Genomic DNA, 12,156 nt, shown 5'->3' with positions numbered 1-12,156 from the left:
TGTTTTACTTCTTTACCCCCTTTTTCTCAAGGAAGTATTGCCAACCCATGGTGCCATGGCAGGATTCACCCCTGGGAGTCAGGTCCCACGTTACTAGGGAGACTTACCCCTGGAAATCATGTCCCATGCAGTGGGCAAGGTAAAGAGTTTATTTGCAGAGCTTGATTTAGAGGCCACATATGAGCAACAAAAGGGGATGCCAGGGTGACTCTTAGACATTATTTATAATTAGGCTTAAACTTGCCATTACAGAAATACATTTCATAAGGGTAAGTCTCAAGATTGAAGGCTTGGCTTATTAAATTGGGGGCCCCTATTGCCTGAGAGAATAGCAGGAATTCCCCGGTTGGAGAATTTTAGTAGTTCCTCCAAGGGACCTTGTAAATACATGTTCATTTTATGCCCAAAACACTCAGAAATGCATCAAGGTATTACATCAACCTGTAAAGAATGCAAAGATCTCATTCCCTAGGTTCCATATCAAATAAAGCTGAATTAGGGTGTCCAAATAAACTTACTGACCAGACAGGTTAAATCAAATAGTATGCCACAGAAAATTTAAATGTTGGACAAAATAAATCTCTCCTCCTTTGGTGTCTCACACAGAAATTAAAGTCCTAAAATACAGACAATATCATCCTTTACCCTGTATTCTGATTCACCTTAGTCCTAACCAGATCAGCCCTATTTATATCCTCAATTAAAGTCTGATCCCATCTTCAGCATCTTTAACAGTTGTGGTATGGAGTAATGCTGCTCCTTCAGTACCTTCAGAGCTGGAGAATTCCAACTCTGAATCGTAGGTGTCACATAGACACCCCAAGTTCTAAGGAGTTACAGGTCACACTCCCAAGGAGCATAGCTCTTCAAAATTTAGAAATAACTAAAGCTCAGAAATAAATGTGACTGCTGCAGGAGTTTATAATTCAGGCCCTAATTCCCATGAGCGTTTTCTAAATGAAGCTATTTCCAGAAATAAAAAACATTTGACAATTAATTATATTGAGATCATCAACCACAGCAGGTTTTGTCCTGTCTCACCTTTACACTTTTACCAGTTATTAATTAGCAGGTAGAACATAATTTATAGACTTGCCTTGCTTCTCTTTTAAAGTCCCTTTTTGTTGAGGATGAAAATCTGATCTGTAGCTGAGTGTTTGCATTTTTAGAAAAGTGTTAGAGCAAAACAGTGTAACTGACAAGGAAATTTGGTTGTTTCCATGACATGTAACATTCTTCTAAGGATAACTAAAACCCTGACCAATGATATGCTATTGTCTAACATAACGCAGATCAGTGTCAGTGCATAACATGGACAATGAGAATGCTGTCAAATTTTTAGGAATTTTATATATATAAATATATGAATAAAATATCATCCATACAAATTTAACTACCAGAAGGTTAGAAAATTCCTTTTAATTAATTTAACTCTTCTTAAATACTTCCTATGCAATATATTAAACTATTTTTAGCACCTCATTTTTACAAGGTGAAAGAGCAAATCCTTTGTAGCAGTTTGCCTTAAAAGTGAGAAGACTTGTCTTCTGAAATAAAGGGTTAAAAGGTCAACATAAGTATCAACAAAGATATTATTCTGATATGATATACAATCTTTGTCTTCTAGACCAAAACTGATTTGGTTAAGAAAATTTTTTATAGCCTTTCATTAAGAGCAGACTAAAAATCCAAGAAAATTTCATTATTTTAAGAGAAAAAAAAAACAAGTCCAGTTTTGTATGAATATGCGGTTTGATATAAAAACTCTTAAAAAATTGTAAACAAGCTTATCAAAGTTTAGTCAGCATGGACTACAACAAATACAATTCATTTTAACAAATCCTCTGTGACTTTCCATATCATACATTCAGGTTTTATCCTACATATTCCTGAAAAAACCATTTTACCTTAGGGCAAAATCACACTCCCTTAAACAGTTTAATCAAATTTTATTCAGCGTAGTCTATGACGAACAAAATTTACTTCCACAAACCCTTTACAACTTTCCATATCCATTCAAGTCTTGTCCTACAATTACCTCTCATTCTGTGAAAAACTAGCCTTTTGACTTTAGGACAAAACTATACTCTTTCCTTTAACAAAGCATATCCTGTATAGTTTATTTACCTGAAAACTTTTAAGTTACCAAAAAGGTTTTTGAACTGCTTTCACATATCTTACAAAACACAATAAAGTTTGTCAAACTAATAACTTAATTTCTTTAAACACAACCATACATTTTTCATTATCTCAAAGATCTACTAGCTCACTAGTTCATTTTGTCAGTACTCCTATAAACCTAGGGAGAACATACCCAAATAGGAGAAATTGAAATAATGATAGTTTACACCAGAAATGTTTTTTGTTTTTTTTTCACTCCTCTGTAGGAAGTTAAAAAAAACTTTTTGTGTCCTTACTATCCTAGAATTATGAACAACCTCAAAAGCTTACTGACTATAAAACTCTGGAAAATATACTGCAGTTGTTTAATTTGTTCCAAACATAATCCAGGAAAACCTTTTCCATGGCTCTCAAGGGCATTTTCCTTTGCTTACTGAATATTAGATTTTATTTAATTACCCCCATCCCAAATTTAATAATGATTTGTCTTCTGCAGCTAAGGAATTCCATAATTGGAGAATTATCTCAGAATTCTGCAGTAATCAAGGAATTCATTCCATAGGGAACACCCATGCAAACCTAGTTTATTCTGCAATACTTCCCTTGCACCCATCACCCCCAAACCCCAGGCTCAGTTAAACACACACCTCCCCCTTTTTTCTAAAGGTTTTAGTCTTTGGAGGGAACATTGTAAGTGTTTTCATTATAATATCCAGCTTGTTTACAGTTATTGTAAGTACTAACACCCTGAAACCTGGTGCCTAGAGGGTTTATTGGAGCTTAATTTAGCTGCTGTGAGGAGGATTTCTCTTTTTTCTCTTCAGTTTTTGTCCGAATAGTTTTGTCTGTCTAGATTTTGGCATGACTTTCACCAGTTCTATATATTAATTGGTAAAGGTATTCTGGCTTATAAATTTAAATGAGCACTAGAAGCTAGGTTTTCCTAATCTTTGGGATCTAGAAGTATTAAGTTTTATATATATATACTTGTTTATTTTTTAAAGCAATTTGAATAGAGTTCTTTTAAGAATTTTTTGTTAATTTGCTATTACCATCTGGAGATATGAAACATGTTGGACAAGCAGACAGACAGAAATAGAGTTGGACATATCAAAAAACAGGAACAGAAATACAGAACTCACTGATTTGAACTGTAATTTTTCACTCTTTACTATTATGACTTGGAATTAAGATATCTTCTACATTTATTTCTGTTATAGGAGCTGAAGATTTGAATTTAATCTTACTACCTGAGGCTCCTTGTGGGAGATTGAGAGAAGTGTGTTTTCTTTTTGTGGAATCTATGTCTAGTGCATCATCTGACTGAGGCATCTGGAATTAAGTCACCGCTTCTTTGGGGAGTTCCCCCCAGGGGCAGCTAGGGTAGTCCCTCTTCCTTGTTGTATGCATATTGGTTGGTTTTTAATTTCTTTAGAACTTCTGTCCCTTGAGGAGGGCCTAGGGTTCTTATTTTCCTGCTGTTGTCTTGTCCTAGTTGTCCTTAATTCATTAGAGCCCCAAAGAATGCTGTTTGCTTCTTAAGGTATTGATCTCAAGTTCTGCTTGCTTTTGGAAGTACTGTCTTCTTTAACTTGGTCCTTACTGGTACAAACTTTAAAGGTGATTTCAACCAACCTAGAGATAGGCAATCCTAGTCCATTGTCATTTTTCTGTAGCTTTGTTCTTATATCAGGAAAACTCTGAGTGGTAAAGGTCATATTTAAGTGTCTGGCATTCTCTGGACTTTCCAGATCTATATCAGTGTACTGTCAGTAGGTAGTATAAATTCATTCAAGGAAAGCTGAGGAACTGTTCTTTGGTTCTTGTTCTTGTATTGCTTCCTTAATTTTTAGTAAGTTTATAGTTTTCAGGACCTCTTTTTGCAGACTGGCAATAATATACTCTTTATAGTGTTTTGTGTGGGGTTTTTTGTATGCTGTTTGGCGGGGTCACATTTCATTCTTTTTCCATGTGAATATCCTGCTATTGTAGCACCCTTTGTTGAATATTTTGTTTGGTTGGTTTTTTGTTTGTTTTTTGAGAATTGCATGGGCCGAGAATCAAACTCAGGTCTCCTGCATGGCAAATGAGAATTCTACCACTGAACTACCCTCGCACCCCCATGGTGTTTTTGTTTTTTTTTTTAACTTTTTTTATTGTGTATTATGACATGTATACAAAGCAACAAAAGAAAAAAGCAGTACTTTTCAGAGCACTCTTCAACAAGTAGTTATAGGACAGATCCTAGAGTTTCTCATGGGTACCATATCATCCTCTCTCTCTCTGTTCATTTTTAAACAGTTTGATTCACACATCATACAAACCAGACTAAGCATATAGACATGCCTTTGCCACCATCCTCTATCTGAAGACATTTCCTTTCCTTCTACTAAGAATCCATATCCCTTTCCAAGTCCCTCTGCCTGTTGACATTTAGTTTTGGCATAATGCCTTTGTTACATTCAGTGGAAGCATATTACAATGTGATTGTTGACTGTAGACCCTAGCTTACATTGGATTGTACATTTTCTCATATACCATATATTTTCAGCACCCTGCAACACTGACATTCACTTGTTCTCCCTCATGCATATTTTTAATTTGTACATCTAATCACTATTATCGTACACTCTAGGCATTCCTAAATTATATCATCTCATTCTTAATCTCTGTCTTTCCTTCTGGTTTCATACGTGTCCCCAATCCTTCTCCCTCTATCATACTCATATTCAGTTTCATTCAGTGTACTTATAGTATTGTGGTACAATCAGGTAGTATTGTGCTATCCATTTCTGAATTTTTATACTCAGTCCTGTTGCACAATCTGTATCCCTTCAGTACCAAATGCCCAATCTTTATCCTGTTTCTATCTCCTGATAACTGTGTTTTTAACTTCAATTCTCCGGTTCACTCATTAATTTTAGTTCATATTAGTGAGATCATACAGTATTTATCCTTTTGTTTCTGGCTAATTTCACTCAACATAATGTCCTCAAGGTCCATCCACGTTGTTACATGTTTCATGACTTTATTGTCTTACAGCTGCATAAATTCCATCATACGTATATACCACAGCTTGTTTAGCCACTAATCTGTTGATAGACATTTGGGCTGTTTCTATCTCTTGGCAAAGTAAATAATGATGCTATAAACATTGGTGTGCAAATGTCTGTTTGTGCAGACACATTTTTGGATAATGGCCATTCTAGTGGTGTAAGATATCTCATTGTAGTTTTGATTTGTATTTCCCTAATAGCCAATGAAGTTGAGCATCTTTTCATGTGCCTTTTAACCATTTGTATTTCTTCTTCTGAGAAGTGTCTGTTCATGTCTTTACCCATTGTTTAATTGGGTTGTTTGTCTTTTTGTTGTTGAGTTGAAGAATTTCTATATATATTCTGATACTAAACCGTTATCTGATATGCAGTTTCCAAGTATTTATATACCAGATTCTTAACAGTTAAGAATCAATGCCCAAGAGACTGATTCAAGACCTAACTTAACAGACACTAGAGCTAGACTATGAGCTCCATGAAGATATAGCCCTTCTGTGAGTTTTCAGGCTGTCTTTAAGGAAGCAAACTCCATATCAGAAATCCCTGCCCAATCTTAGGTGCAAACTGTTTGAGACTGAACAGGCAGGAAAAAGTCACAAAACAAGGCATGAATCTGTAAAGACCGGCTATTGAAGGTAGCAGCTCTTTCTTGTTTGTGGTCAACAGAACTCTCAGCAGGGTGTGGCCAAAATACAATTCAACAAACCCTGCCCATCTTCTCTGAAAACTTGTTAGTAAGTGTGGAAAAGGGGAAAACAGACAACACTGCAGTCCATAGGATACATCTGTGGCAAGTAGATGAAGTCGTAAACCTGAGGGTCCAGTTCCATCTCAAAGAACATCTACACTCTCAGCATACTCACTGCCCAGGAAACAGCTCAGGAGCATCACAGGAGTCCTGCACGCTGTCTTCACAATTGCTCCATGGGGGATCTGGAGGGAAGGTAGGTCATGGGTAAAATTGGGCTCATACTTTGTAGCCTCAGTCCATGAGTCTAACTGAAAAGAGAAAAACAGTCCTCTGAAGTTGAGATGGAGGAGCTACTCAGTTGAGTTGTATACTCCAGGATTGATTGCGCAAGAAAACTGGTCAATCTGCTCAAAGGTGGGACTGATGGCCTGAGTTAAAATGCACTCCACAATATTTTAATTTTACTTTAGTCAAGTCTTATACTTTAATCACCTTAAGTCTCTGATTGAAAGCATCAAACAGTAGCTTGATTCTGTCCTGAGTCAGCTAAGAATGAGGTCATGGCTTAGAGGAGACTGCTCAGTGAGAAGAACCTGGACATTTTTGATGATGTAACAGTGCTTCTGAAGAATGGCCACTGCCTGAGCCAGAGGTATTCCCAACGTGAATTCCCATTGCTAGTTCCCCAGAGAGCGCTCAGTCACCACCTCTAGATCCAGCGTTGGCTTGGGTCGCTGGAGCGGCGTCTCTGCGGCAACACGGAAGGAATCAGAGCTGAGCAGACAAACTAGTGGCTGACCCGCTGCCCCCGCCAGCCAGCAGTGGCCCTTTCTCCACCTCCTCTCCAGGTGAAGGTGGCACGAGAGCAACACCACACCTCACCCTCACTGACAGCAGCCCCCCTATGGTGTTTTAATTTTCAAATTTTTAGTACCTCTTTTTGCAGACTGGCAATAATATATTCTTTATAGTGGGTTTTTTTTGTTTGTTTTGTTTTTTGTATACTGTATGGTGGGGTCACATTTCATTCTTTTTCCATGTGAGTATCCCATTATTGCAGCACCATTTGTTGACTTTTTTGTTTGGTTGGTTTTTTGTTTGTTTATTTTGGGGGAAGTTCATGGGCCAGGAATCGAACCCTGGTCTCCTGAATGGCAGGAGAATTCTAACACTGAACTACCCTCGTACCCCCTGTGGTATTTTAATTTAGCCTGGTCATCAGCACCATTTGGATTCCATTTAAAATCCCTTACTGGTGCTGTTAAATTTACACCAGCGAACATGGTTGCCAGGATTTTCTCTTTGTTTCTTATCTGCTGCCTGCCCCATTTTTTCTGTTACAATTCTTGGTTCTTTTCTTGTTATTAAGGAAGTTAACAAGACTTGTATAAGTAGCCCAATTTGGGTTACAGGTTGTTAATATTGAAACAAATAAGCTTTCTAGTTTCTTTGGGTCTTCTCCATAGTTATCTTTCTAGTTATATAAATGTGATGGGGCAACAGGATTTGCATATAAATAAATTCTTTTGGGTTTCCCAGTTCTTCTGTTCCTGCAGGAATTTTGCCAGAGGGGTAGAAATTTTGCAAGTGGCTCAGCTGCTGGCTTTAGAGAGCAGCCTTCACCAAGTTGAGTATTCTGATGGGTATCGGAGTGGGGTATTATTTCTGTCTCAGGTTCCTTTACCTCTGGTAAAGAGGAATGCAAAGGAGGAGTTAATAAAGGCTCTGTTGGACCTTCTGGACTTGAATTAGGGAGGGCGTTTTCTTTTCTGTGCTAGAATTTACAGGTAATGTTTTATGTTTTCTCACAAACATTGACTGTTGAGTGAGACAAAATAAGGATAGAGTATACATCTCACCTCATTTCTGTTTTCTTCTGCAGAACAAATCTAACTGTAATACATGTTCTTTTCTATAGAATCATTTTCAGATCATTTCTCTCCTGATATTTGAGTCCAGACTATTCAGATATAAACCATTTTTTGTTTCTTTCATAGGCTCACAACTAAAACTTTGCCAGTTTTTCAAAATACAACCCAAAAAAGCTACATTCTAGAATGCTATTAGAATTAAAATTTCCTATTTAAAGAATTTCAGTTAGTAACCAATTAGGAAGAACTTAACAATACAATTGCAATAACACGAATTAACCATTAAACAGAAACTAAATACCTACTATATCTAAGTAACACTCCAATTAACAATTACACAAGTACTTAATAATTTCTGTATATCATTAAATACCAATTAATTGCTGGATTACTTATATTTCAGGAATATACTCAACAGACAAACTCAGGTTAGGGCCTCGAACCCCAGCCAAATGGCATTCAGAAAACAAAAGGTTGCATACAATGCTTCTGCCAAAACTGCCATCTGTGGACTTACAGAATGCCTTATCTACCATGATGGTATTCCACACAGCATTGCTTCTGATCTTGGAACCCACTTCACAGCAAATGAAGAGTAGGAATTTGCACATGCTTATGGAATTCTCTGGTCTTAGCATGTTCCACATCATCCTGAAGCAGCTGGATTGAAAGAATGATTGAATGACTATTTGAAGACCCAAGTACAGTGCCAACTAGGTGGCAATACCTCAATACCTTGCAGGACTGGAGTAGTATTCTCCAGGAGGCTGTGTATGCTCTGAATCAGCATCCAGTCTATGGTGCTGTTTTTCCCATAGCCAGGATTCATGGGTCCAGGAAACAAGGGATAGAAATGGTAGTGGCACTACTCACTATTACCCCTAGTGATCCTCTAGGAAAATTTTTGCTTTCTGTTCCTGTAACCTTGAGCTCTGCTGGCCTATAGGTTTTAGTTCCAGAAGGAGGAATGCTTCTACAAGGAGACACAACAGTGATTCCATTCAACTGGAAGCTCAACCTGCCACTTGGTCACTTTGGGCTACTTATGCCTCTGGATCAACAGGCAAAGAAGAGGATTACTTTACTGGCTGGGGTGATTGACCCAGACTATCAATGGGAAATAGGACTGCAACAACTCAGTGGAGGTAAAGAAGAGTTTTCCTGGAATACAGAAGACCCCCTAGGGTTTCAGAGGAGTGCTGTTAAAATGGAAACTACTAACAACATTACAATTAGTAAGGGCCACATAAGAGCAGTGACAGAAGAGAAACTATATTGACAGTGCTGTCACATAATAGAAATAGTCTCCAGAACAGTTAACAACATGAAATATATGCCAATCCTAAGCCAGAAAGTAGACAACACACAAATACAGCAAAAAAGGAAATGGCGAGATACTTCACAGATTAGTAACATCATTTGGTCAGTAATATTTATAAACAACATTGTTATTAATAAATGAAATGAAAATAAGGCATCAAAATTCCAAATATATATGTAATACATAAAATCAGACACTACCCAGTGGGGCAACAGTCTGGAAAAATGGAGACTCTCCTCCAGCATCAGTGGGAGGTCCTCTTTGTCTGACCACTTAGAGGACATGATAGTCTCCTGGACAACATTTGAAATGCCCCAAAGCAATGATCTGGTGCTTCCATTCTCTACTTTCTTTTCATATCAGCAAGTGTATGTGCACCAAAATATCCAGAACAAGAAAGTTAATGGAAGACAAATACTGGAATCAACAGAAATATAAATGAAAAAGAGCAGGTATTAAAAAAGAATCTACCCAAGATCTACTGGCATGCAGCAGGTTCACAGCTGGATTTCAGGAAATCCAAATTTAATTCTTGAGGAAATTAGACATGAAGCCCCAAGGAGATTGAGCAGATGACAGGTCATTACACACAGCCTCAATTCCACAGACCTCATCCAGCCCAGAATATGAAGAAGTGATGGAAGGGACCACTGGAGGAAAGGGTTCCCCCACCAGAGGAGCAGGATGCCAGGGAAAGTGAAGGGACTGTGGGGCCTTTGTGCACATAGCAAGAAGCTTTAGGTGACCCATGAAGTACTGGGGTCAGACCCTTACCGTCCAACCTTTGGGGTCAGATTAGAAAGACAAGGAGAACCTGAAATCATTGAAAACCCTGGAACTCCAGACCCTAGGTTCCTTTAACAAGATTGAGAGGTGGGACAATGACAATGGCAAGAGGAGAAGCAGTGAAACACTGTACTCCACAAATTTCCCAGGAGAATCCAAAAGAAGTAACTGCAAAACGGGAAGGAATTGACAGAATCCTGTGACTACCTCAGGCATCCTTGCCAGTCAATGCCTGTCCCCACAACCAGGAAGAGACCTGAACTGGACCACATTTGGCATATAAATTGATAGTTCAGGCTACATGCCATGAGATCCATCTGCTCTGCAGTATTCCCATTAAACATCTGAAGTGAGCATCTTCTCTCCTCATGGAGAAACCAAATCACAGGAAGTGGATATCCCTGACTCCCCACAGCTGGCATCCAAGCACATTAGCCAGTACCCAGCCTTCATTGTCCACCTGACAGATAACAGGCCTAATGTTTGCTCCCATGAAGTTCCCCAACTTGACTCTAAAAAATCTTAGCCTGGAACAGGATCTCAACCTCCAGGCAGAGGACAAATGTCTGGATATGAACTCAAATTCCAGACTAGAGCCTGTCACATATAGATTGGCCAAGGACTCCAAAGTTAGCCAAATACCTCTCCAGACTTGCCAGAATCCCCAAAAGAAAGTGAGACTCAGCCCCATCCAGGTACCCAACAGAGCACTCAGATTTTGGGGCTGCTTATACTTTCCAAGCTCCCATTCATACAATTGGACTAGAACACAAGGAGGCACCCAAAGGATCATGAGGATACCTGTACAGATGGCAAGTAGAGACCTCCAGGATACACACAGCAGGCCTCACCTGAATATTGTCCAGGTATGCACCACATCCCAACTTTTACCACCAAACCATGGTCCAGGCCAGCCCCTCAAAATTGTCTTTGGAGATAATTCTGATTGGACAATGGATGGTAGAGCTCCAGGTTTAGAACATTCCCCACCTCCCAGCCTCCTGAGAAGTCTGTGTCAGAGTCCTCATGTCTTAGAATAGTCTGAAGTACACAGTTCCGGTACCCCACTGAGTGTCCTCTCTAAGGATCTTCTGATCTCCTCTGAGGGAAGTGACTGGGAGGGAAAACACACGTGGCAGAGAAGACTCAGCATCTCATCTCACTGTAGTATCAATAAGGAGCTATGAAATTAATTTATTTTAGTGTGCAGTTAACTGAATTTTGGGGGACTCTGTTGAAGGGAATTTGCAGCTTTAAAGCAGTCTGTACTGGGAAGAAAGTTTTTGATCTCTGGAAATATTTCAGTGGCAACTATTATGGGAAATATTTTCTTGGCACTTGGTTATTAAATGTCATAGTAATGATGTGGGTCTTTTTTTCCAATTACAATTAACTTTATTGATAGGGTAGTTAAAGCTTATATTTTATTTAAAAACTTCCTACATTTTGAACTTATGAGCCAAAACTGTAAAAAATTATTTGTAATTAAGGGTAAACAACTTAGAAAATGTTTTAATTCTTCATTTAAGATGTTTTAATTCTTTATTTAAGAAAACAATACACTTAGAACCATCAAAAGTAGATATCTTAGTTAGCTTAAGCATAGGCATATTTAAATAAGTATCCATATAATCATTGTAAAGCCTGTGTTTGCACAGTAAGTTTCATAAACCAATGTAAAATTAAGGTAACCAGGAAAAAATCTACAAATTCAGATAGCAAAGTTCTTAAATTCTAAGTGTTAAACTTAAGGCTGTGTGACCATGGCTCAGTGGCAGAATTCTTGTCTGCCTTGCCGGAGACCTGGGTTCAGTTCCCGATGCCTGCCCATGTGAAAAAGATAAAAAAAAACACCCACTAACTTAGACACCATTCGATCAGCTGTTAAAACTGTGAATGTTCTCAAAATATCAAGTAGAAAGTTCTTATAAATACCCACATTGCTATAGTAATGACGTATGCTACTAAATATTTTCCTGATTTCAGGGAAAATACCAAGGTATAAATATTTTTACAATTAACATATGAAAATCTTTTTTTTCTTGTTTCTTGACAACCATCAGAAAAATCATTTAATGAAATAAAGGGTTTCTTCTTTTTTTATAACACTTGAAAGTATAAAATTCTACATTTCCAAAAATATGTTTTTTCTGCACCAGCACCCTTGTACAGTTTAAGTATCTACTTTTTGTTCATTTGTTTCAATGCACTACACTTTATCTACAATTACATGTCTTATGATTTTTTTTTTCTATACAGGGAGATTTAAAAAAAAATTTGAACAGTTTGTCCAGTAGTGTGACACATAAT

At 37.9% G+C, this 12,156-nt stretch overlaps 1 protein-coding gene across 4 annotated transcripts in view; it reads left to right on the top strand.

Moving 5' to 3' along the window:
* The window catches only part of COQ3 (coenzyme Q3, methyltransferase), a 36,845-nt gene that overhangs the window by 12,956 nt on the left and 11,733 nt on the right, over positions 1-12,156 (top strand). For 3 of the 4 annotated variants that reach the window (XM_077162472.1, XM_077162471.1, XM_077162474.1), the window contains one exon: positions 32-139. The exons of the other annotated variant lie outside the window; for it this stretch is intronic. In XM_077162472.1, the coding sequence (XP_077018587.1) occupies positions 32-139 (108 nt within the window). The remainder of the gene's footprint in view (positions 1-31; positions 140-12,156) is intronic. 4 annotated transcript variants of the gene reach the window in all.

This window comes from Tamandua tetradactyla, chromosome 5, assembly GCF_023851605.1.
Source record: "Tamandua tetradactyla isolate mTamTet1 chromosome 5, mTamTet1.pri, whole genome shotgun sequence".
NCBI lineage: Eukaryota > Metazoa > Chordata > Mammalia > Pilosa > Myrmecophagidae > Tamandua > Tamandua tetradactyla.
Note: the sequence above shows the minus strand (reverse complement) of the source record. Positions and strands in the feature narration are given on the sequence as shown.